At 33.7% G+C, this 23116-nt stretch overlaps 1 protein-coding gene across 2 annotated transcripts in view; it reads right to left on the bottom strand.

Annotated features, from left to right (window-relative positions):
* The window catches only part of Map2k4 (mitogen-activated protein kinase kinase 4), a 124117-nt gene that overhangs the window by 69424 nt on the left and 31577 nt on the right, over nucleotides 1-23116 (bottom strand). For both annotated transcript variants that reach the window (XM_076869360.1, XM_076869357.1), the window contains exon 2: nucleotides 22249-22351. In XM_076869360.1, the coding sequence (XP_076725475.1) occupies nucleotides 22249-22351 (103 nt within the window). The remainder of the gene's footprint in view (nucleotides 1-22248; nucleotides 22352-23116) is intronic.

Here is a 23116-nt window from a genome sequence, read left to right as displayed (position 1 = left end):
ATCTTGCCTGGCAAGCATGCAGTTTCATTTGTATTCATGACTGTATATAATACGGGTTTCATTCTACCACTGCATATCAGGTTCCTTGCAAAATTTTTTTCCTCGTTTGTTACCTTTTTCAATAATCACATTACCTATTTATCCAAATCTGTTCCCACCTCAAGATTTTCCAATCCCTTTTTATAAATTCAGTAACTTTTTCCACACTATTAAGAATGCAAAGCCATTATTAAAATATATATACATATTGAATCCTGCAAAATATCTTAAAAGATACTGTTCCTCAAAGTCATCAAGATATTGTTCACTACTTCCTCAATTCTTACTCCCATATCAGTGTCATAGTGGCACCACTTCGTGGTCCCTATAGAGAATCTAGAGCTAGACTTACCCTCACAAATGAAACAACTGGAAAAACTAACAAAGCACATGAGACAATCTTGGTCATCAGGCCATAAAGAGTAGTGGGCCCAGGCACAGTGGTCCAGGCCTATAATCCCAGCTACTCAGGAGACTGAGGCAGGAGGATCCCAAGTTCCAGGCTAGCCTCTGCAATTTAGAGAGATCCTGTTTCAAAATAAAATAAAAATAAAAAGGGTTGGGGATGTAGCTCAATGGTAGAGTGTCCCTGGGTTCAATCCTCAGTACCACCAAACAAAAAAATAAAGAATGGTAGGACCTAAGAGATTGGAAATATACTAAGTGAGCTCTATAACTGTCCCCAACTTACTGCCTAGAGAATTTGGACTATGACACAGGGAAGGGAGATTCAGGAAGATCTTGGCAGTATTTTGTACTGAGGACATGAATCTGGGAGTCTGGGGAGATCAAGGTAACTAGAGTTAGTACACTGGTTAAGGGAAAGCCACACAGAAAGGCAGAATTCTTCCTAGATCAGTGCATGTTTGTGAGGAATCTATACAAGCTAGAAACCATCAAAAAGATTAGAAGGAATAACACCCAGACACATGTATGAAAATTCCTGTTCCTACCCCCTAGGATTTTGTCTTAATTAGTGGGATAAAATCAGTTCTAGACTAGTCTCATCTACAAGAGTTAAAAAACAATACCAGAAAGGATAAAACTATTTCCAAGTAACTTAATCAAAGAACACATCTCATAAATATCTGTAAAAATACAAAAACACCCTGTACCAATAATGTCTGGCATGCAATCCAATGTAAAGAAGCAGGAAAATATAACCAATAATAAAGAGAAAAATGATTAATCAACTGAAACTGATCCCAAAATTACAAAGAATGAATAGATAAGGAAAATACAACTGCATTCACATGTTCAAGAAATTAAAGGATGAACAGAATATGTTAAATAGGAATACAGGAGATAAAAGAAAGAACCAAATCAAATATATAGACATAAAAACTCTAAAAGTGGGAGGAAATTTTAGAAATAAAGAATATCATGTGACTTGACTACACGGTGAGAGTTTCAAAGATGTGTACATGTCAAAACTTAGCAAAGTACACTCTTTAAATATGTGCAGTTTATTATAGGTCAATAAAATTGAGAGAGACAAAAAGAGAGATCCTCAACCCCGACTCTACTTCTGTGAAAGAGATTAGTCTATTACTTATATATGGTGGATTTGAGATATTTAAGTCTCAGTATAGTATCACTTAGAGTCCTCATTGCTTCAGTGGTAAATTCTTCAATCCCCAGTTTCCTTGTTCTCTTAACCCTATAACACTGAACTGACAGTTGCAGAAACGAAAATACAACCCTCAAGCCAGGGCCAGTGGCACACACCTGTAGTTCCAGCTACTCAGGAGAATGAAGAAGGAGAATCACAATCACTATAGCCTAAGAGCTTGTGACCAACCTGGGCAACACATTAAGACCCCGTCTCAAAATTAAAAACCAAAAAATATAATTCTCAGTCTATAATGATACTACTACTATCATTCTCTACTTCTACCTATAACACTTTACCCACAAATGACTAGTTATTGGGGTGGAGGACATGAAAGCAAACAGTCTTTTCAGACTAGTGGCTCAGAGGAGACCAAGTTTCTCAGGCAGTCTCTGATATAAGAGAAACCCTAGATAAAATTTTTCTTGATTCTGGGTATGTTATTATTAGTAGAGATCCTATAGAAAGTTTTTCACTAAGTTGTCTTAATTTTCAGTGTTTTGTATTTCACTTTTGTTTCTTAACAAATATTTTAGCAGACACTGCTGTTCATACATCATTTTGTATCACAAACCTGAAACTGCATATACTAAACACTTTTAGTTTGCTTGAGACTTACTTTTCCTTAATAATTTGTAGATTATTTTATAATGTGAATGTCTTTTTAACATTGTAACCATTCTCAAGTCTACTTATATACAAGTAATATCCAGAAAAAAAGACTTTATAGAAATAAATTTTATTTTCAAACACATTATTTTACATCAGACACAAACCTTGAAATGGGATGTTTTATTTTATTTATTATTTTTTTTGTTTTTGTTTTGCTTTTTTATTTTTTCCTTGGTGTTGAGGATTGACACCAACAGTGCTCTACCACTGAGCTACATCACCAGCTCTTTCCTTATTTATTTTTATTTTGAGATAGGATCTCACTAAGTTGCCCAGGCTAGTCTTAAACTTGAAATCCTCCTATCTCAGTCTTCTGATTAGCTGGGATTACAGGTTTCCACCACCACACTCAAAAGAAATTTAGGATATATCTGAGCACCTTATACTGCTTGAATTTTAGCTTGCATATATGAACTATGACCAACCAGCTTAACTTAATCACAAATGATGTTTTAATATTATTTCCTTACAATATTTTTTATCACATACTCATGATCCTAACAGAAAAAAAGTTAAAGTATGATTATAGTGGATTCAAGGGAATCTGAATTTTTCTATGAAGATATTTAGGCTTAATCATAATGTTCAAGACCATGTACAAATGTTTTGTTAAAGAAGAAAACTCAATCCCATGGCTTCCTACTGTCTCAATCTGGTGTTGAGGATATACATGTCATAGGCTAATAAAATTCAACTGGAAAGGAAGCATACTTTATTAGTCTTTTCTTTCTAGAAAACTCTCCCCAAAAACCTTGGATTGGGCTTCACATTGCCCCCTTGTACTCACGTATGTTGAAGGCAAAACATACCCAGCCCATGGGAAATCCCTCATCTACAATCCCAGTAACATTTTCAAAAAAAAAATATATATATATATATATATATATATATATGTTAGGCTAATTTGGTACTGCTTACCCTTAGCAATCCCAAATTTTGATAATTACTTCTAATCATTTTTGTTTAATTCTATGGATATCCCCATAAAGTTTTGATATCAGAGGTTTCGTTTTAAGCATACAGGTGAGGATATAGACTAGCAAATTACAGAATGAGGAAGGTTTTCTCTGCTGGCACCACTGGAATCCCTTGCTTATTATTTGATTCTTTATCATATCCATGTATAACTATTTAAACATTTCAAAATATGCCCAAATATGCTAGATAAGATTTCCAAGGAATGCCAGAATAGATATATCTATTATCATAACTATGCCTTACGAATGTGCCCATATGATAAGAGGAAAGAGGTAGAAACAGACCTTCTTTCCTGCCTAAATTAATAGTTTTTATACTGCCACAATAATACAAAGGCCAATAGGAACCAATTCATAGGCTCACTCCTCTATACACTGGTATATACATTCTATACTGTCATTCTACCACTTACTTATTGTGTACTTCTTTTGAATCCTATTTTTTCCCAGTGCTATAACCATAAGTCTCATCCCTCAAAACTGATTCTTATTTGGTGCCAAGCATTTTTCATTAAAATTCCAAATTCATTGTTTTTTTTTAGGGATGAGAGTTGGGAAGACATGAAGAGATCAGAGAACAATATGAAGTTGGACGTGCTAGTCTTCATCATTTCCCTGTAAACAGTTTACTGGTTTTTCTCTTACCATCTCTATTCTATTGCTTATATTTGTATGATACAGACTGTGTTCTATAGTTTTAACTATGCCTATAGTCCTGTCCTTGAAAAGTGAATTTAATATCTTCTCTGGAAGTCCAGCATATCTCCTGCAGAGTACATTCTTCATAGGATTCCAAAGGAAACTTGCCAGAAACTGGCTATCCTTAACATAGAATATAGTTTAAAAAAATCAAAACCCAGTTCTTCAATAGCACTGGGGAACTGTAATGCACTTCCCCCACCCCACCCCACACACATACATATCAGAATCTCGGAATATAACCTTATCTTCACAAATGTTAAAGATCTTGAAAAAAGATCATCCTGAATGAGGGTGGAACCTAACTACAATAAGGATTATCCTTATAAAAAAGGACTGAAAAAGAAAAGGTAAGAGAAACACAGACATAAGGAAGATAATCAAGTGAAGATGAAGGCAGGATTGCAATTATGCTGCCCCAAGCCAAGGGACACTCAGAACTACCAAAAGAAGGAAGAAGAGGGGAGGAGGATCCTACTCTAGAGTCTGCCAATACCTTAATTTTGGATTTCTGGCTTCTAGAACTATGAGAGAATTAAACTTCTGTTGGGTTAAGAAACCAGCAATTTGTTAGACCAATCTTAGGAAATCAATACATCATCATAAGTCCCAAACTTCTTCTATGAAGAACCAGATGGCAAACTGGGCACAGTGTCACACATCTGTAATCCCAGCAGCTCAGGAGGCTGAGACAGTAGGAACAACAGTTCAAAGCCAGCCTCAGCAAAAATAAGGCACTAATAAGCAACTCAGTGAGACCCTGTCTCTAAATAAAATATAAAATAGGGCTGGGGAAGTGGCTCAGTGATCAAGTGCCCATGAGTTCAATCCCCAGTACAAAAAAAAAAAAAAAAAGAACCAGATGGTAAATATCTTAGGCTTTATAGATAATACAGTCTCTGTTGAAAATATGCAACCAGATGGGTGTGGCTATATTCCTGTAAAACTTTACTTACAAAAATAAGCAGGCCAGATTTAGCACATGAGCTGTAATTTCCTGACATGATATAACTCATACTTAAATTTTAGCTACACATCTAGATCATACCAATCAATTAAATAATCTAAAACCTATATTTATTTTCTATACACTTATTTCTCTTTCAGAGAAAGAGAAACTCTAACTACTCAAATCCTACAGTTTTTATTTCCAAAATTTAATCTCAAAATACATTTCAGACTTTTTCTTTAATCCCCCCCACAAGTCAACAAAGAGTAGGATCAGGGTTCTGGTAGCCCTCCCCAGACTCTTCCATCACTAAGGTAAGTACAATAAGAAGGCAGTAGTCTTCTTTAACACCTTGGCCATCTCACATATCTACATATTCCTCAGCAGTTAACAGCTAATTACCTCCACTGACCTCTTCATTCTGGACGTGAGAATGTGATTTCTCAAACATACCAATACCAACTATTTTTCCTTTGATATATGTATTCTTATGCCCAGAGCCACCATCCATAAGAACCTTTATTATCCAATGAATCTGAAGTGTGCTTTCTCTTCTTGTTTCATTATCACTTTCTTCTACCCGACTTATGTTGATTTCCTCCCAATGCTATCAAGCACATTTTCCTTCCCAAAGCATTTCTTCCTTCTTTTTCCTTAAGCAACCTTAATTTTATCAAGCCAGCATTTACTCAAACCGTTTTACTCTGTCTTCAGCATATATAAAACTGTTAATCTTCCTTATGTAGGAAAATAAACATAACACATACCCTGCATACCACTGCAACTGCTCTTCTGTGTCCACACGTTAAGATCTCTGGATGAATACTGCTTTTTGCATCCTTCTGCAATGCAGCTCTGTTAATTCCGGAAATTTCCACAGTAAACTCAGTCTGTCAGTTACCATGGAAACTGCCTGCTTCCTGGCACTACTAGCAAAATGAGTATCTTTGCCTAAATCTAAAATGAGGCAAAAGGAAAAACTGAAAAAAGAAAAATGTCCAAAAGACTTGCTCAAACACTCCAAAGGAAATTTTCACATTCTAATATATTCAGAATGTATTAGACAAAATAGGCCTGCAGTATTTTAAAGCAATACTGATTTAAGAAGAAAAAAATATGTATTTTTATAGTCAAGAGTAATATTAAAGAGGACAAGGAGAACATTCATGGTTGTACCTGAATGCCATAGACTACATATTCCCTAGGAGCTAATCCTATGTCAGCTATAATCAGATCTTAACATTATAATAGTTTTTATGGGCTATGCTTCATATAGAAAATGTTAGGAAAGCTGCCATAAACCAACAGGCTATATATTTTCTTAACATCATTTCCTTATTTGGGTCCCAAACTCCAATGGTGGTTAAAAACCCCTTCCCCATTCTCCACGTATATAAGAAATCAGAGTAGTTAAAAGTATATCTCAGGGGACTGGGGTTGCACCTCAGTGGTAGAGTGCTTGTCTAACATGCACAAGACCCTGGGTTTGAGTCCCAGCACTGCAAAAACATTAATGTTGCATTCAATTTCAACATGGCTAGTGAGACCTAACTAATCCAGTCCTAAATTGTAGCCTTATTAGTACTCTCAGAACATTAGACATAGCTGACCATAATCTCTTTCCACCTGCTCTTAGAAAACAGTGCTGAATTTCCATAAAACCAAACACAATTGATTTGTTTCCTCTCAAGTATCTTTCTTTTTCCCTGTCCCTTCAACCTTTAAGTGTTACATTTTCTTAGTGCTCAGTCCTGCATCCAATTATCTCATCAAAATACATATTTACTCTGTTCCCAGGCAGCCTTATAATCTATATGCTGACAACTCTTTAACTTTGTATCTCCAACTTACAATCCTTCCTCTGGCGCCAGAATTAATTTGATAACCAAAGTATGCAATATTGATATACTGAATATATATATATATATATCTTGATATTGCATACTTTAGTGTAGCTTTGATACACACACACATATATATGCATACATACATAGACACACACACATATGTATTTTTTCTTCATATCTCTAATAGTATATTTCACAGGAATCTCATACTTATCTAAAATTGAACTCTTGTTCTTTTTATATCCCTTCATCCACAAATGTTCCTTAGTAGTATGACAAATAAATCCATTCATTAAATCCAACATTCTGTCAAACACTATAAACACCTTCCCCTTTTCACCACCCACATTCAAATTATTATTGATGTTTGTTAATCGTACTCTTTGGAGTTTTCCCATTTCTATCTCCATTATCATCAATCTAATTTCATCATCACCCATCAAATTTCAGTCATAAGACCAGAGCCTTATTAGGGCCCCTAATTCCATTAGGGTCCCCTAATGCCTCCTTCTATTATGATTTCAATACAGCAGCCAGAACAATCACCTTGAAATGTGTATCAAATGGTACCACTCACCAGTTTATAACCTTTCTATAGGTTCCCTCTGCATTTTGGATTTCATCCCAATTTTTTTTTTAACTAAGCACTACATTATGAGGCCCATGTCTCCATGCCTGACTACCTCTTCATCTTTTTAATCATACATACTTTTCCTTCCTTATTCAATCATTTTCTAAATTGGCATTCTTTTCATTCTATGAAAAGCCTAATCTTTCCCATGCTGACAATTTAAAATACTTCTACTGCCTCCATTTGGAACACTTCCTTCAATGAATGTAGTAAAAACTTACTCAGATTTAGAGGCCTTCAATTTGGAAAGCAGTATGGAGATTCCTGGGAAATCTGGAAATGGAACCACCATTTGACCCAGCTATTGCCCTTCTTGGACTATTCCCTGAAGTCCTTAAAAGAGCGTACTATAGGGATACTGCTACATCGATGTTCATAGCAGCACAATTCACAATAGCTAGACTGTGGAACCAACTTAGATGCCCTTCAATAGATGAATGGATTTAAAAATGTGGCATTTATACACAATGGAGTATTACTCAGCACTAAAAAATGACAAAATCATGGAATCTGCAGGGAAATGGATGGCATTAGAGCAGATTATGCTAAGTGAAGCTAGCCAATCCCTAAAAAACAAATACCAAATGTCTTCTTTGATATAAGGAGAGCAACTAAAAACAGAGCAGGGAGGAAGAGCATGAGATAAAGATTAACATTAAACGGGGACGAGAGGTGGGAGGGAAAGGGAGAGAGAAAGGAAATTGCATGGAAATGGAAGGTGACCCTCATTGTTATACAAAATTACATATAAGAGGATGTGAGGGGAAAGGGAAAAAAATCAAGGGAGAGAAATGAATTACAGTAGATGGGGTAGAGATAGAAGATGGGAGGGGAGGGGAGGGGAGGGTTGGATAGTAGAGGATAGGAAAGATAGCAGAATACAACAGTCACTAGTATGGCAATATGTAAAAACGCGGATGTGTAACCGATGTGATTCTGCAATCTGTATACAGGGTAAAAATGGGAGTTCATAACCCACTTGAATCAAATGTATGAAATATGATATGTCAAGAGCTTTGTAATGTTTTGAACAACCAATAAAAAAAAAAAAAAAAGATTTAGAGGCCTTTACTGTGTCTCTACTCAAAAAATTAGGCTGGCCCTCCTTTCAGTCTTTGTTTGTTGCGGGGAGGGTCAGTACTTAGAACTGAGTCCAGGGGAACTCTATCACTGAGCTATACCCTGACCCCTTTTTATTAAGAAAAGGTCTCACATTAAGTTGCCAAGGCTGGCCTCAAACTTGTGATTGTTCTGTCTTAGTCTCCTGACTAGCTGTAACTCTGGGCACACACCACCATGCCCAGTTATACATAATCTTGATGTTTGCATCTACCTCTAAACCTTAAGCTTCATTTAGTAGCAGTAACATCTCATTTTCAGTAAGAAATAACCAAGCCAAAACCACAATAACTCGCAGATGGTGGGCATTCAACAAATTTATGACAGAACATATGCTGGGCTGCTTTGGTTTCTGATGCTATCAGTTGCTCCCAAATCTCAAATGTTCTCCTAGACTCTATATCTCAATATCCATTCCCCAGACTCTCCTTTTTTGCATCCACTCAAGCTCCAAGATAAGGAAAAATTTATATCTGACCATGGTAGCTCCTCTGTCAGGAAAGAGGTAATAGGAACCATCTGTGTAAAGCCACAAGGTTCTCTACATCAGTGATCCTTGATGAGGGATAATTTTGTACCCCAGAGGTCATTTGGCAATGTCTGAAGATATTTTGTTACAACTCAGGGAGGCAGGTGCTACTGACATCTAGTGGGTAGAGTCCAAGGATGGTGCTACATTTCCTACAATGCACAGAAGGGCCACCACAACTTTCTTCCAGCCTCAAATGTCCATAATGCCAAGACTCACAAGATACAAATACTTTAAGATAGAAGAGCCAAAAAACTACCAATCTATAAAGCACAAAATATGTTTTAATTAAACACACACACACTACACCAGCACAAAACTCTTCTTAAGGAGTAAAAATATTTTTAATTCAAAATAAAAAAATATAGTTACTTTTAAGGAATTAGTTTAACACATAATACACCTACACAATTTAATAAATGCTGTATAACGTTAAGAAGAAGGTAAATACTAATTTAAAAATATCTTTGTGATGTACTAAGAAAAAAATGAAGTTACAAAGCAGTATTGAATAAAGCTTTTTGTGAAGATTTTTAAATAAGCTTATAAACTTATCACTTTTACTTATTTATTAAATGAAATCTTAGCAAACTTTTAAAAATATGTAATTGGATACTTTTATTGTATATTTTAATAAGTTTTATACATTCTGGTACCTAATAAGTTTTAGGTACACAAAAATATATTATAATTAACAGGTTTATCTTTGGAGAGAAATATCAAGGGCATGAAGCTTACCTTTTATCTGATAATTTCCTGAACCAACTGAATACTCTTACCAGAAGCATATGTCATTCATTTTTTAAACATAGCATAAACTATCGCTATAGATAGTAAGATTATGGGCCAAATTGGGTTCCTTCATTATACTTTTCTTTATTAAAAAAGGAGAGAAACACTAGATTTTTTTCCTTTTTTTTTTTTTTTTTTTTTTTTTGAGATGGGGTGTTGCTATGATGCTCAGGTGAGTGGGCCTGAAATTCTAGGGCTCAAGTGATTATCTTACTTTACCTCCCAAGTAGCTGAGACTACAAGAGTCAGCCACCACACCCAGCTCATAAATATTCTTTCTAAAGCACAATAAAATGAATATGCTCCCACAAGTCATCTAGGGAAATCCAACTGCTTAGGGGTGGTCTATACTTGCTGTAATACAGCAAATTACTCTAGGTTAATCTTCACAATACATTCAAAATACTTCTTAAAGATATTATGTTTTTTAAAATATTTTTTAGTCATTGCTGGACCTTTATTTTTAATTTATTTATTTGTATGTGGTGCTGAGAATTGAACCCAGGGCCTCACATGTGCCAGGCAAGCACTCTACCTCTGAGCTACCACTCCAGCCCCAAGATTTTATGTTTCTAATACCATGACAAGGGGAAAAAATAGAAACAAAATTTGTCACAATATTATTCTATAGGCATAAGAGCTGAATTCAATACAACTCTGTGTTAACATATTTATCATCAAGTATCTAGAGTGCTAAAACACGCAGGTCCTTTGAGAACAAGGACAGAAAACCACAATTACAACCTATTCATATAACTTTGTTATCATTCTGTCTTTTTTTTAATTGAAGTATTACTTACATATAGTGAAATCCAAAATTATAAGCATAAAGTCCAATGACTGAGTTCTGACAACGGAATACAGCCTTATAAACTTGTAAGATACAACACTCTACCACCCCCAGAAAGTTCACTTGTGCCATTCTTGTCAATCTCCCCAAGGCAAGTACTATTCTGATCTTAATCACCACAGATCAGTTTTGCCTGTTCTGAAATTTCACATACATAGAATCAAACAGTGTGTTCCCTTTTGTGTATTGCTATTGCTTCTCAACATTTTTGGATGGGCACCGATATGGTTGTGAATATTGTTATACTGTCCATTTTATTGGTGAAGAATTATTTACTGAATTATATGCCACAGTTGTTTATACCTTCTGAACATTTGGGTTCTTTCTAGTTTGGGGGCTATTATGAATAAAGTTTTTATGAACATTTGTATAGGAGTTTTTTAGAAAACATTTTCAACCTTTGTAAATAAAAAGTAGAATTGCTAGATCAAGAGGTAGGTTAGGATAAACTTTCTATTGTATTTATATACAGTCTTAACTTTTAGCCATTGGGGGGAAATATAGTAGTATTGCCTTATTTTAATTTGCTAACATCGTTAAGCCATGTTTTTCATGTATTTATTATCCATTCCTACACCTTCTTTGTGAAATGCCTATTCAAATCTTTAACCCAGTTTTGAAACTTGGAAGTTGTAGTAGTTCATTACATACACAAAAGTCCTTTGTCAAGTATATGCACTCAATATTTTCTCTTGATTATATGACTTGCGTATATATGTTTCTTAGAAATGTTTGATGAGCATTAAAATTTTATTTTGGTAAAAATCCTATGAAGTAACTATATATATGTATGTGTGTGTCCACTAGACTTTCTATTCTATTTCACTGATCTATTTCTCTATTTCTTATCCTTCCACAAAGCTTTAATTATTGCAGCCTTATAGTAAACACTGAAATCAACTTATTCTTTTACAATTATTTTGTGTGTTTGTGATATTGAGGATTCAATGTAAGGGTGCTTACCACTGAGCTACATTCCCAGGCCTTTTTTATTTTCAGAGAGTCTTGCTAGCTTGCTAAGGCTTTCCTCAACCTTGTGGTCCTCTTGCCTCAGCCGGCGAAAAAAATTTTGACTATTCTATGTCCTTTAATTTTTCATGTGAATTACAAAATCAAAATATCAAATTACATATATTTTTAAAAGTTTGCTAAGATTTCATTGAATCAAGAAGTTGAAGTGTTAAGAACAGACATACTACTGATATTAACTTCCAATACATGAAAATGGCATCTTCTTTGTTGTTGTTTTTTTAGTGGTGCTAGAAATCAAACCCAGGGCCATCCACATGTTAGACAAGCACTCTACCACTAAGCTATACTTCCAGCCTCAGAGTGTAGAATAGTGATCCATGTTTTCAAGTCTTTACCTCTCAGAAAGAAAAATCTTAAAGTACTTTTCTTTAAATGTATCCCTAACTATTTTAAGCTTTTTCAAGATGCTACAATCATTCTGAAACTTTATTTTCTATGTTTTTTTTTTTTTTAACTAATAAACCTTTTTTTAAAATTTGATTTGGGGGCTGGGGTTGTGGCTTAGCGATAGAGCACTTGCCTGGTACATGCAAGGCCCTGGGTTCAATCCTCAGCACCACATAAAAAGAAATAAATAAAATAAAGGTATTTGCCCAAATACAACTAAAAAATAAACATTTAAAATACAAATTTGATTTGGTATGATCTTCAGATATTCTGTGATTTTGCTAAGGCCACTGAATAAGTCTAGTAATTCTGGTAGACTAGGATTTATTACATGTACAAGCATATCATCTGTTCAAAAACATACTGGCTTGATCTTTCATTACAATCTTTAGGTCTTCTAATTCTTTTTCTTGTTTTATTACTGGCTAGGACCTTAAGTAAAATGAGAAAGAACTGGTGAGTATAAACTTTCTTGCCTGGTTATCAATCAGGAATAAGGCAAAGAATCTTTCATTACTAGTATGATATTAACTGTAGGTTTTTGTTGTAGATGCCCACTAACAGACTGAGAAATGTTTCCTTCTATTCCTAATTTAGTCAGAAATTTTTATTGGTGAATATTGAATGTTGTCCAATACTTCTTCCATGTCTACTAAAATATTTAGAAGCTTTTTCTCTCTTACTATATTAAGAAGTTTATCAATGGATTATATTGATCATTTTCAAATGCCTAATTAAAATGAATTTCATTTGGTTGTGATATGCTATCCTTTCTATACATTGCTGAGGATTTTCAAATAGATGTTCATTAAGCATAGTAGTCTATAATTTTCTTTTTTATATAATGTCCTTGTCTTGTTTTTATATCAGGATTATGTTAATTTCATAAAAACATGTTGAGAAATGTTCCCTATTACAATTTCTGAAAAGTTTTGTAGATTTGACTTTTTTTTTTATTTTTTTCAGTGTTAGGTATGGAAACCAGGCTTTCACACATACCTGGCAAGCACAGTTTACCCAATAAGCTACACTTTACCCAGTGAGCTACACCTAAGCCATTTATTTCTTCTTTTAATATTTGATAAAATTTACCGGGAAAGCCACATAGCCCCCCACATTTCCTTTGTGGGAATGATTTTAACTATAAATTCAATTTTGTTTTATAGATGAAGAGATTTGGATTTTTCATTTTTCTTGTGTTCGGTTTAATTATGTCAATAACTCTGACTAATAAAGGTTGGTAAATTTATTGGCATAAAGTTATAATTTGATTTCCATAATATGCTCTTGTGTTCAGGGGATCTGTGAAAATATGTCCTCCTTCATTCCTGACAAGAATAACTTAGATTTCCTCTTTTCTTTGCTATGTCTTGTTAAAGGTACGTCACTTTTACTGATCTTTCCAAGAAACAACTTTTGAAATGGTTTATATTCTTTACTCATCCATTCTCTATTTCATTGATTTCTGCTCTTAACCTTTATCTTCTACCTACTTAAGTATTTAATTCATTCTTCTTTTCCTTAAAGTTATTTATTACTCTTCTAATGATTCTATGTTGTACATTGCGTAGGCATTTCAATATTTAACAACAACATCACATTCTTTTCCTGATTCATTCAGAACCATAATCATTTTCTCAACTGGGTTTAATTCATGTCTGTTCTATTAAAAACACAATTCCTAAATTAAGAAATATTTAAATTTGGGCATGCAACTCAGTGACAGAATACTTGACTTAGCAAGCACAAAGCCCTGGGTTTTTTTTTTTTTTTTTTTTTTTTGTTCAATCATCAGAACCAAAACAAAACAAATATGTGTGTGTGTGTGAGATCAGTTATAAAAGGGTATAATTCCTTTAGTCAATAAGCTTAATTTTAAAAGCCCGTTTAATAGAGAGATTTCCAGATAAATATGCCTTTAGTCTTCCCTTGCTTCTGAAACATATTTTCACAGGATTCAAACTTACAGTATAAAAGAGAAAAGGAGAAGAGGCAACACTAAAGATGAAATAGCATTAAATTTTTGGAAGAGAAAGTAAACTATAAAACCCACAAAAGTGCATGAATGAAGATTAGGGTTAAGGGCTCAATTTAATGACATTATTAAAATTCTATGTAAGAAGCAATTAGATCCTTAGATGGCCTCAACCAGGGGATGGTCCCTCTTTTGCCTCAGTAGGTGACACAAGGCTATTAATTCTGGAGAAACTACACTGAAAAGATACCAGAGTGTTATGATTTGATTATGAGATCTCCCCCAAAAAGCTTATGTGTCAGTGCATGGAGGAATGTTCAGAGGTGAAATGATTTATATATGATAAGAACTATAAACTCATCAATGCATTAATTCATGATGGATTAATAATTTGTATGGACTACGAGGTAATAACTACAGGCAGGTGTAGTTATTACTGGGTATGATTGGAAGGTGTGCACATGGAGATATATTTTTGTCCCTGGCTCCAGGAGCGCGCGCGCTCGCGCTCTCTCTCTGCTTGTTGGGTGTCATGAGCTAAGCATCTTTCCTCTTCCATGAGGCTTTGCCTTATCTCAGTTCTGGAGCAACAAAGTCAGCGTACCATGGACTGAACCTCTGAAACTGTGAACTACAATATACTTTTCTTCCTCTAAATTGTTCTTCTCAGATATTTTGGTCACAGCAATGAAAAGCTGACTAACAGGCACAGAAATACAGTAAGGTGAATTGTATAAAAGCAAAGGAGATATACCTCACCTTCTTTGCTTAGTATGAGTCCCAGAATTTTAGCAGCTGGATATATACAACTAGGTTTAGCAACATAGTTTACACCCTATCCAACTCTTATGTACCCTTAAACAGAGACAAGAAAAAAAGAGTAGTCTAGCCCAAGAGAAAAAAGGAAAAGACCTCCAGATGCTAACACTTGGGAATCCTCCAAAGGAAAAAAGCAAGTGCTTTTTTTTCACTTCACTGTAAGTAGCACCAGTGAAATTTCAAACTTTCTAATCAAATTCTTGTTGTCTTATTGTCTATATGTGTATGTGTGTGGTGGGGGGGGGGGGGCGGAGGAAGAGAGAAAACACACACACACACCAAGAAACAGCCAAAGAAAAGAACAAAAAGAGAGAGAACACATAAAGTCAAAGGGGAAACAAGTTTTTTTGTTTTGTTTTTTTTTTTAAAAAAAAACAAAACAGGAATTAAAACTAAGAGGTCCAAATCCTGAAGTGAAGGTCCATCAGGAAGGTTCATAAAATAAACTGCTTTTCCTAGTACGAAAGACTGTTGCTTCTACACTGAAAAAGTCCAGTAAGGATAAGGTGGAGGAAAGAAGAAAAGGAGGAGAATAGAAATGGGGGTAGGGGAGCAGATGTAGTGAGATTTCAGACACTAGGAAAAAAGACAAAATCCCACAATCAACCACAAAGAAAACAGCAGTCACATTCCAAGATACAGAAATCACAACTAGAACTGACTTTTTAAAGTAATCCTACAACACAGAAAACATTGGAGCAATGCCTCCAAAATTCTGAAGAAAAATTTCTACTCCAGAATGCTACAGCCAAAAAAATTGTTATGAGGATTAATAGGATGAAGAATTTCCCAACATACAAAAGAAAACAAAAAAATAATTTCTTCAAAAAAAGTACTCTTATCTCAGGAAGATTTAGAAAATATACTCTACTGAAATAAGAGTAGAAACTGAAAAGAAAAAGAAGAAAACATAAAATTCCAGAAACAAAGAATCAAAATCATGCATTCACAAACCATAAAGTGATGTTAAAGTACACCTACTCCAAATTACAAAAATAGTATAGATGGACTGCTGACTCTTAAATAGAAAAAAAGAATTGAGGATCAACTGAAGTATTTAATCATGTTGACAGAAAAGTCAGTGATCCATTTAATAAGGTAATGTTAACTCTCAGGAAAACAAATTTGCTAAAGAACCATAATATTATCATGCTAAGTCTCAACTATAAATAATAATTTGAAAAAATAAATTTTCTTTACATAACAAACTTTCTTAACAGACAAAAGTTTCCAGAAACTTGCCTACACTACAAAGGCAAGGTCCTCATGATACTCTAAACTTAATCAAAACTCAAAACTTGCTACCCAATACAAATAGTTGATAAACTCATCAGGAGCAAGGAATCCAGACATTCAAAAAAAAGTAGGCCTTTTCAGTACTGTGGGTTAAAGAATAAAGTACTAACACCATATTTAATGTCTGCTATGAAGAAAAATGATTTATAACTCCAAAACTAAACTCATTTTTAGTATCATGCAACTCATTCGTTTCTCCAAATAAGTATTCCAGAATAAACATCCACTACCTCAACTATAAAAATCAAGTCAGAGATTTATATCCCTGAATTTTAAGGAGTAGGAGGCCACAGAATAAGTTCAACCACTCCTATTACCTCTGCCACCTTGTTGAGAAATGTTTCCCCAATAAATAGCAGCTGGCTTATGAAACTGTACCACAACCATCCAGGGAACTAACATAGAGTGGATACCACTAAACTTACAACTTTCAGAAGTACAATAATACAAGCTTTAAAATATTATTCACAGAGCAGTATTATTCTCTATAGTCAAAAGGTGGAAACAACCCAAATGTTCAACAACAAATGAATAGCTAAACAAAATATTACACACACATACAAAAAATATTTATCCTTTAAAAAGGAGGGGAAACCCTAATACATGGTGCAACATGAAAGAACCTTGAAAACATTGTGCTGAATGAAATAAACCAAGCACAAAAGAACAAATACTGTTATGATTCCATTAGGTGAGAAATATTAAGTTCAGTGGTCCATTTTCAGAATACAGCATTTATCCTTAATTGGGATGTAAGATCCAATTGTAGCCATTGGATCTCTCTCTCATCCCCCCCACAACTCCCCAACTGACTATATAAAATAGTGACTGTCCCTATTTTAATCCAATTCTATAGTCTTTCCTTTGCCTGCCCCAATTTTAAAATCAGATTATAATCCCAAACTCTTCCTTATCAGTGCTGTGTTAGGGATAAAAGCAGGCAGACTGCCTGCCCTAATGTGCTTGCTAGCCAGGTTCAGTAGCACATCCTTTTGGCAGAAGTAAAGTTTGCCTTACCCACCCACTTCCAAGCATGTTTGATTTCTTGCAGCACCTTGATATTTCTCAGAGTTAGGTAACCAGAGTACTCAAATTCATAGAAACATAAAGTAGAATGATGATTAGCAGGTTCCAGGGAGGAAAGACAAATGATTATATGAGGGGTAGAGTTTCAGTATGAGAAGATGCAAAAGTTCTGGATATGAATAGGGGTGATGGAATACACAACAATGTCAAAGTACTTAATGCCACGGAACTATAGTCTTAAAATGATTTACATGAAAAAAAATATTTATGATATAGAGATATATATATACATATATATATATATATATATATATATATATATATATATATATATATATATATATATATAATTTTATCACAAAAAGAAAGGGGAAAAAAGGCAGGCCAAACAAGCCCTCCTTCACAAAAAAAAAAAAAATCCACAGATTCAACAAATTTGGGTTTTAAAACATCAATTAACTTGTACCTACAAATATTTATACCATTACTACTACTCTAAGTGCTCCATCACAGAAACATAGAAATTCCATATTTTGCCACAATTGTTTCAAAAAAACTTCAGAGATGAAAAAAAAAAACCTGTCTAGCTTATATACACTAATTATTTTTATACTTAGAAATATACCAGAGATGTCATGAGAACTATTTTGAAGGGAAAAAGTAGACAAGGTTACAGTCCTCTCCTGGCTCACAGTCACAGCAGTCCTTCCATGAGTTCTTTCCTGAGACTTCATATGAAGAAAAGTAATACAAAAATAGCTTAATTCATTCATATTCTTGCTCTCTCTCATCCCCCTCACAACTCCCCAATTGACTATATAAAATAGTGACTGTCCCTATTCTAATTCAATTCTTAATTTGAGATCAGAGTTAAATGACAGCCAAGGTCATAGAGACAGTGACAATGCTGGGATAGAAACAAGGATTCCTACATTTCGAAAGTTTTCACAATTTAAACAACAATGTCTAGACAATTCATAATTACTCTTCTACCTTTTAAGATATAGCTTTACTAAGTAGTTTATCATGGAATTTAGAAGATTAGTGATTAACTAGGGACTTTAAAACTACTCCTAGATGCTCTATAGCACAACTTGTGTCTTTGTTCAAATGTAATAAATATAAATGAGATCCTGTAATCCTCTTGCTCAACAGACACCCCTTAAACTTAAAACGTGGTTCCAAAATATTTAAGAGTCAAAATATATCTGTACTCATCATCATTTATTTCCTGTGTTAACTTTTAAACTAGTGTTTCTTCTTGCTTGATGATTCTGATAAGTTATAAAGATAAAAGGGCTGATCATTCAGAAAAACAACTATGTACATTTTTAAGGATTCAGTACACCGACAATATTCAACCATTATTCATCATGATAAAAACAGAATTTAACAGAAGATTTACTTCTGTGTGTCAAATTTATGTACTGAACATGATTTTAGCATAAACCTGCCACATTTATAAGAACATCAAAAAGATTTATATGCTAATGCAATCCAAATCTGATAAAAATTTAAAAGGTAGCCATACATTTTTTTCTTTGATCTTCCTTTGTACTTCTTGGTTATACATCTTAATCTTTTGTTTTAAGACCCAAAAGGCAAAATACTAACATCTGTTAAATCTAGGTAGTAGGTATAAGAGTATCTTTCATAATACTAATTTTCTATGTTAGAAATATTTATAATTTTAACCAATTATAATTAAAAATCAAAATTTTTAGCTGAACATTGTGGCACAGGCTTATAATCCCAGTGCTCAGAAGATTGAGGCAGGAGGATCACAAGTTAGAGGATAATCTCAGCAACTTAGCAAGAGGCCCTGAGCAACTCAGTGAGACCCTATCTCAAAATTCTAAAAAATTATTAAGGGCTGGGGGTAAAGCTCAGTAGTAAAGACTTCTAGGGGCAATCCCGAGTACCCCTCAACCCCCCCCTCCAAAAAAACTTTTGTTTTTGTTTTTTGGTGGTACTAGGGAATGAACCTAGGGTCTAACATATATTAGGCAAATGTGTTACCACTGAGCTACATCCCCAGCACCCCAAATGAACTCTAAATTAGAGAGGATTCAAAGTAAAATAAATGAAGGTTTAGAATTTAAAGAGTTTATTATAATTATTTCTAAAGAAAGGTCTAGTCTGTGCCACATTTTCTCTTCACCTTCCCTCCAAAGTGAAAAGTGAGCATAATTCTAAAGAAAACAAACACATCTGGGGAGAATACTGGCCCTACTTAATCTGATATTTTGAATATTCCAGTTCTAACAGCAGCCATCTCTTAACTATTCACAGAAAAGTAAAGTCAAGCCTATCAAGTGAAGATCCATAATCAGAGCTTCCAATCAATAAATAATCAAGACTTACAAGATACGGGGGGGAGCATTAAGGAGAAAGACAGAGATGCAAGAAAAATGAACCCCTGAGGAAACAGATAATCCAGAGGACAGTTAAAATACCCTACTTTGCATCCATAAATTAAGAATAGAATACTAAGAAAAAGCTACAATCAATCCCTGGAATTTAAGAGCTTGACGAAACAGAATATTCTATAGAAGGGTCAAAAAATTAAAAAAAAAAAAAAAACATCTCCCAGGATATAGAACAAGAAAACAAAGAGAAAAAATTTAAAAAAATAAAGGAAAAATAAAATTTAAAAAAACACAAGGAATTTAGACAGCCCAACATTCAAATAAGTCAGGTTTCAGAAAAAGACCATAGGAAAAACATAAAGGAATACACCAAAAGGAAAGCAGTAAAAATTTTCTCAGAAACACAGATACTTGAATCTTTAAAAAGCATTCATCATATATGCAGAAAGATGACCCATACCTAGGCATATCCTCTTATAATTTTAGAATACCATTTATAAAGAAACAATGCTAAAAGCACCAATTAGAGAAAGAAATAGGTCATCTGTAACTAACATCTCTACTACAATTAACTAGAGCTACATGATTCCCAAAACATATTGCACTTAGACTCAGCAGAAAGCCATTCTCTATTTTTTCCACCTATTCTTTCCCGTCTTTCAAAATTCCATTCAAATCTTGCTCCTCTATGAAACTTTTCACTACAAAACTTAAAGTGATCTTACCCACCCCTTGCACCTTTCACTTGACATTCAATCAGCATTTTTATGCCTCAATTCTTGAATTGCTGTAACCTCTTGCATTTTCATTAAACTGTTAGTTTTCAGAAACTAAGGATGCTATTCGTGAACTTTTTTTTTTTAGTCTTTCAAAGGATTGCTGCACCCAGGAGAAATCAAATGTGAAATGGATCTGAAACTAGTTCCTGGAACATATCTTAACATCATTAGTTAGTTCTTTTTCCTAAAGTCATGAACAAATTTACATTTAGTTCCATAACAAAATGTTCACAGAAATTTTAAGAGGAAAAACACATAAATAGCAAGAGATATCTTACTTTAATGCTCCCACAAACTGCAAGTTAGGATTTCTAATTGCAAAGTACTATCCTAAAGAGCGATCAACAAAGAGAACAAAGGACACCTTACAGAGGTGCTGGGGAGGTGGCATCTACTATGTATATACCTCCTACGTAATAAAACAATTATAGTTGACCAATGTCAATGCCAGTAGTTTTCTACTCCTGATCCAGATCCATAGATCTAAAATTATACAATTCCAACAAAGTCTAGGTCTAAATTTTTACATACCAGAGTCAAGTTCTAAAGATTCTGTCATAAGGTAAAAGTACCTATTATCATGTCCTCCCAAACATTTAAGAGTTGTTGAGAAAAAATTGGAAAACATAGGAGGTTATAAATTATTATAAATCACTAGTTTAGATAAATAAAACTCAACTCTTTTTAGAAAAATATTTACCCTATATTTACTTGTTTAAAAAAAAAAAACTAAAAAAGGAGATTTTTGTCTACAAATTCTCCATAAATCAAGAAACTTCTGAGGGAAGAGTACAATATGTAAATGTTTCCCTAGTTATAAATCCAAGTTAGGTTGTCTCTTCTGTTCAAAGGTCTTAAAAAAAGAGAGAGACAGATCTATTAAGTTTATTGGTACTTCAAGTATGTGGTTTAGCTGGTAAATAGCAAGAAATATCTTTAAGAATTAGTTCTATATGAGCCTTCACTAGAAATCCTAGGAAATGAAGAAGGAGGAGATCCTTTTAAGAGCACGTCCTTGCTACTGGAGCTCTTACTAATTAAAAAGTACTATGTTTCCTCACTCAATATAGACCTCACCTGATGTTTCAAAGAAGGAAAGAAGGCTGGGGCTTTAGCTGAGCTCTGATAAGAAATCTAATTATAAAAACTAGCCTAATAAAATTGACAGAATTCTTAGTCAAATAATTTGTTATATGCAGCTTTCATTTAATCTATCCTTTGTTCTAAGGCTACAGGTGAAAGCATAAGTATGTACAAACACATACACACCCCTCCCTTCTAGACATTGCTATTCTAAATATACTTCTGAAGGCAAATAACTGATGTTTCTAATAATATTTTCAGTGAGATGCTACAATATCAATTCTATTTTTAATTAAAAATATTCAGTGAATAAATTTTTTTAAATCACTGACATCTGTATAATTATATCATTCTTTCAATTTGCCATGACATGGAAAATCTTGGAGAAATTTAGCTTATTACTAGGTGAATGGTAAGGATTTACACAGGTACAGGACAGATAAATTTCCTAAATATATATTGCCATTTAACTGGAAATCTAGAAGGAAAAAGATAAATAATATTCTCAGAGAGTTTAATAAGCTAACAATGAATCTAAATCTTTGGCTCTTTTTTCCCAAGTAAACTTTTTAAAAAAAGGAAAATCATGTTTATCAACTTAAGACAACAGAATCCATAACTTTACACTTAAGTTGAAGCAGTAATATTTCAAATGGTCCATTAATATAATGGAAACACCAACCCCTCAGCTCAGAAAAATTCATAAAATCCAATAACTTTAAAATCTTAAGTTGAGCTTTTTAATTTGATTACCGAGAATACTCACATGTGTGGGTTTTGGACTCCTGTAGTATTGGGATTCAGAGTAAACCTTGTTGTGGATTTGACAGGTGGATTTGCAAAATTCAACTTCAGTGCTTTGCGTTTACCTAAGAAATAACAAATAAAAAGTGAAAGTTTCAAGTACCATAAAACAGGTACTATTCTGAGGGTATAAGAAACTTATACTAAAAAGGCAGAAATAAACACTTGCTTTAAAAAATAATCAATGCAGGATAATATTCTGAAAGGCAACAAAGAATTTCTCAGAATTAAGAAAAAGCAAATAAAATTATCTAATGGTGTTACTAACCACAATCACTCACTATGCTACATGCATCAGGTAATGATGTTCAGTGCTTCAAGTTTATACTGTTCAGAAGTAATAACACTTTCGCAAAGAAAAATAATAGTTGCTGTAAGAATCATTTATTTCAGCAGATAAACTGTAAAATATTGCCACCTCTCAGTGTAATAATTTAATGCCTTCAACTTAATAAAAATCATTTTCCCTTAAGTTTAATATAAACAACTGAGTAAGGAATATTAAGAATTCTGCAACCAAAATGAGCTAAAAGGATCATGGTACAGTCAACTTCCAAGTTAATAACACAGGTATTCCAAATACTTATTTTCATAAATCAGTTTATTTGAGATCAGAAGGGAATAGATAGCAATATTTTTATTATACAAAGCCAGGAAATGCAGGTACTACTTTTATAAATTCATAAAATTTATAAAAATTTTTTTATAATTTTTTTTTTTTTTTTTTTTGCTAGTACTGAGGACTGAACCCAGAGGTACAATTACCACAGAGTTACACTTCTAGCCTTTTTCATTTTTTTTTTTTTTTTTTTTTTTGAGACAGGATCTCA

The sequence above is a fragment of the Callospermophilus lateralis genome, chromosome 11 (assembly GCF_048772815.1).
Source record: "Callospermophilus lateralis isolate mCalLat2 chromosome 11, mCalLat2.hap1, whole genome shotgun sequence".
Taxonomy (NCBI): domain Eukaryota; kingdom Metazoa; phylum Chordata; class Mammalia; order Rodentia; family Sciuridae; genus Callospermophilus; species Callospermophilus lateralis.
This window is presented reverse-complemented; position numbering and strand designations above follow the sequence as displayed.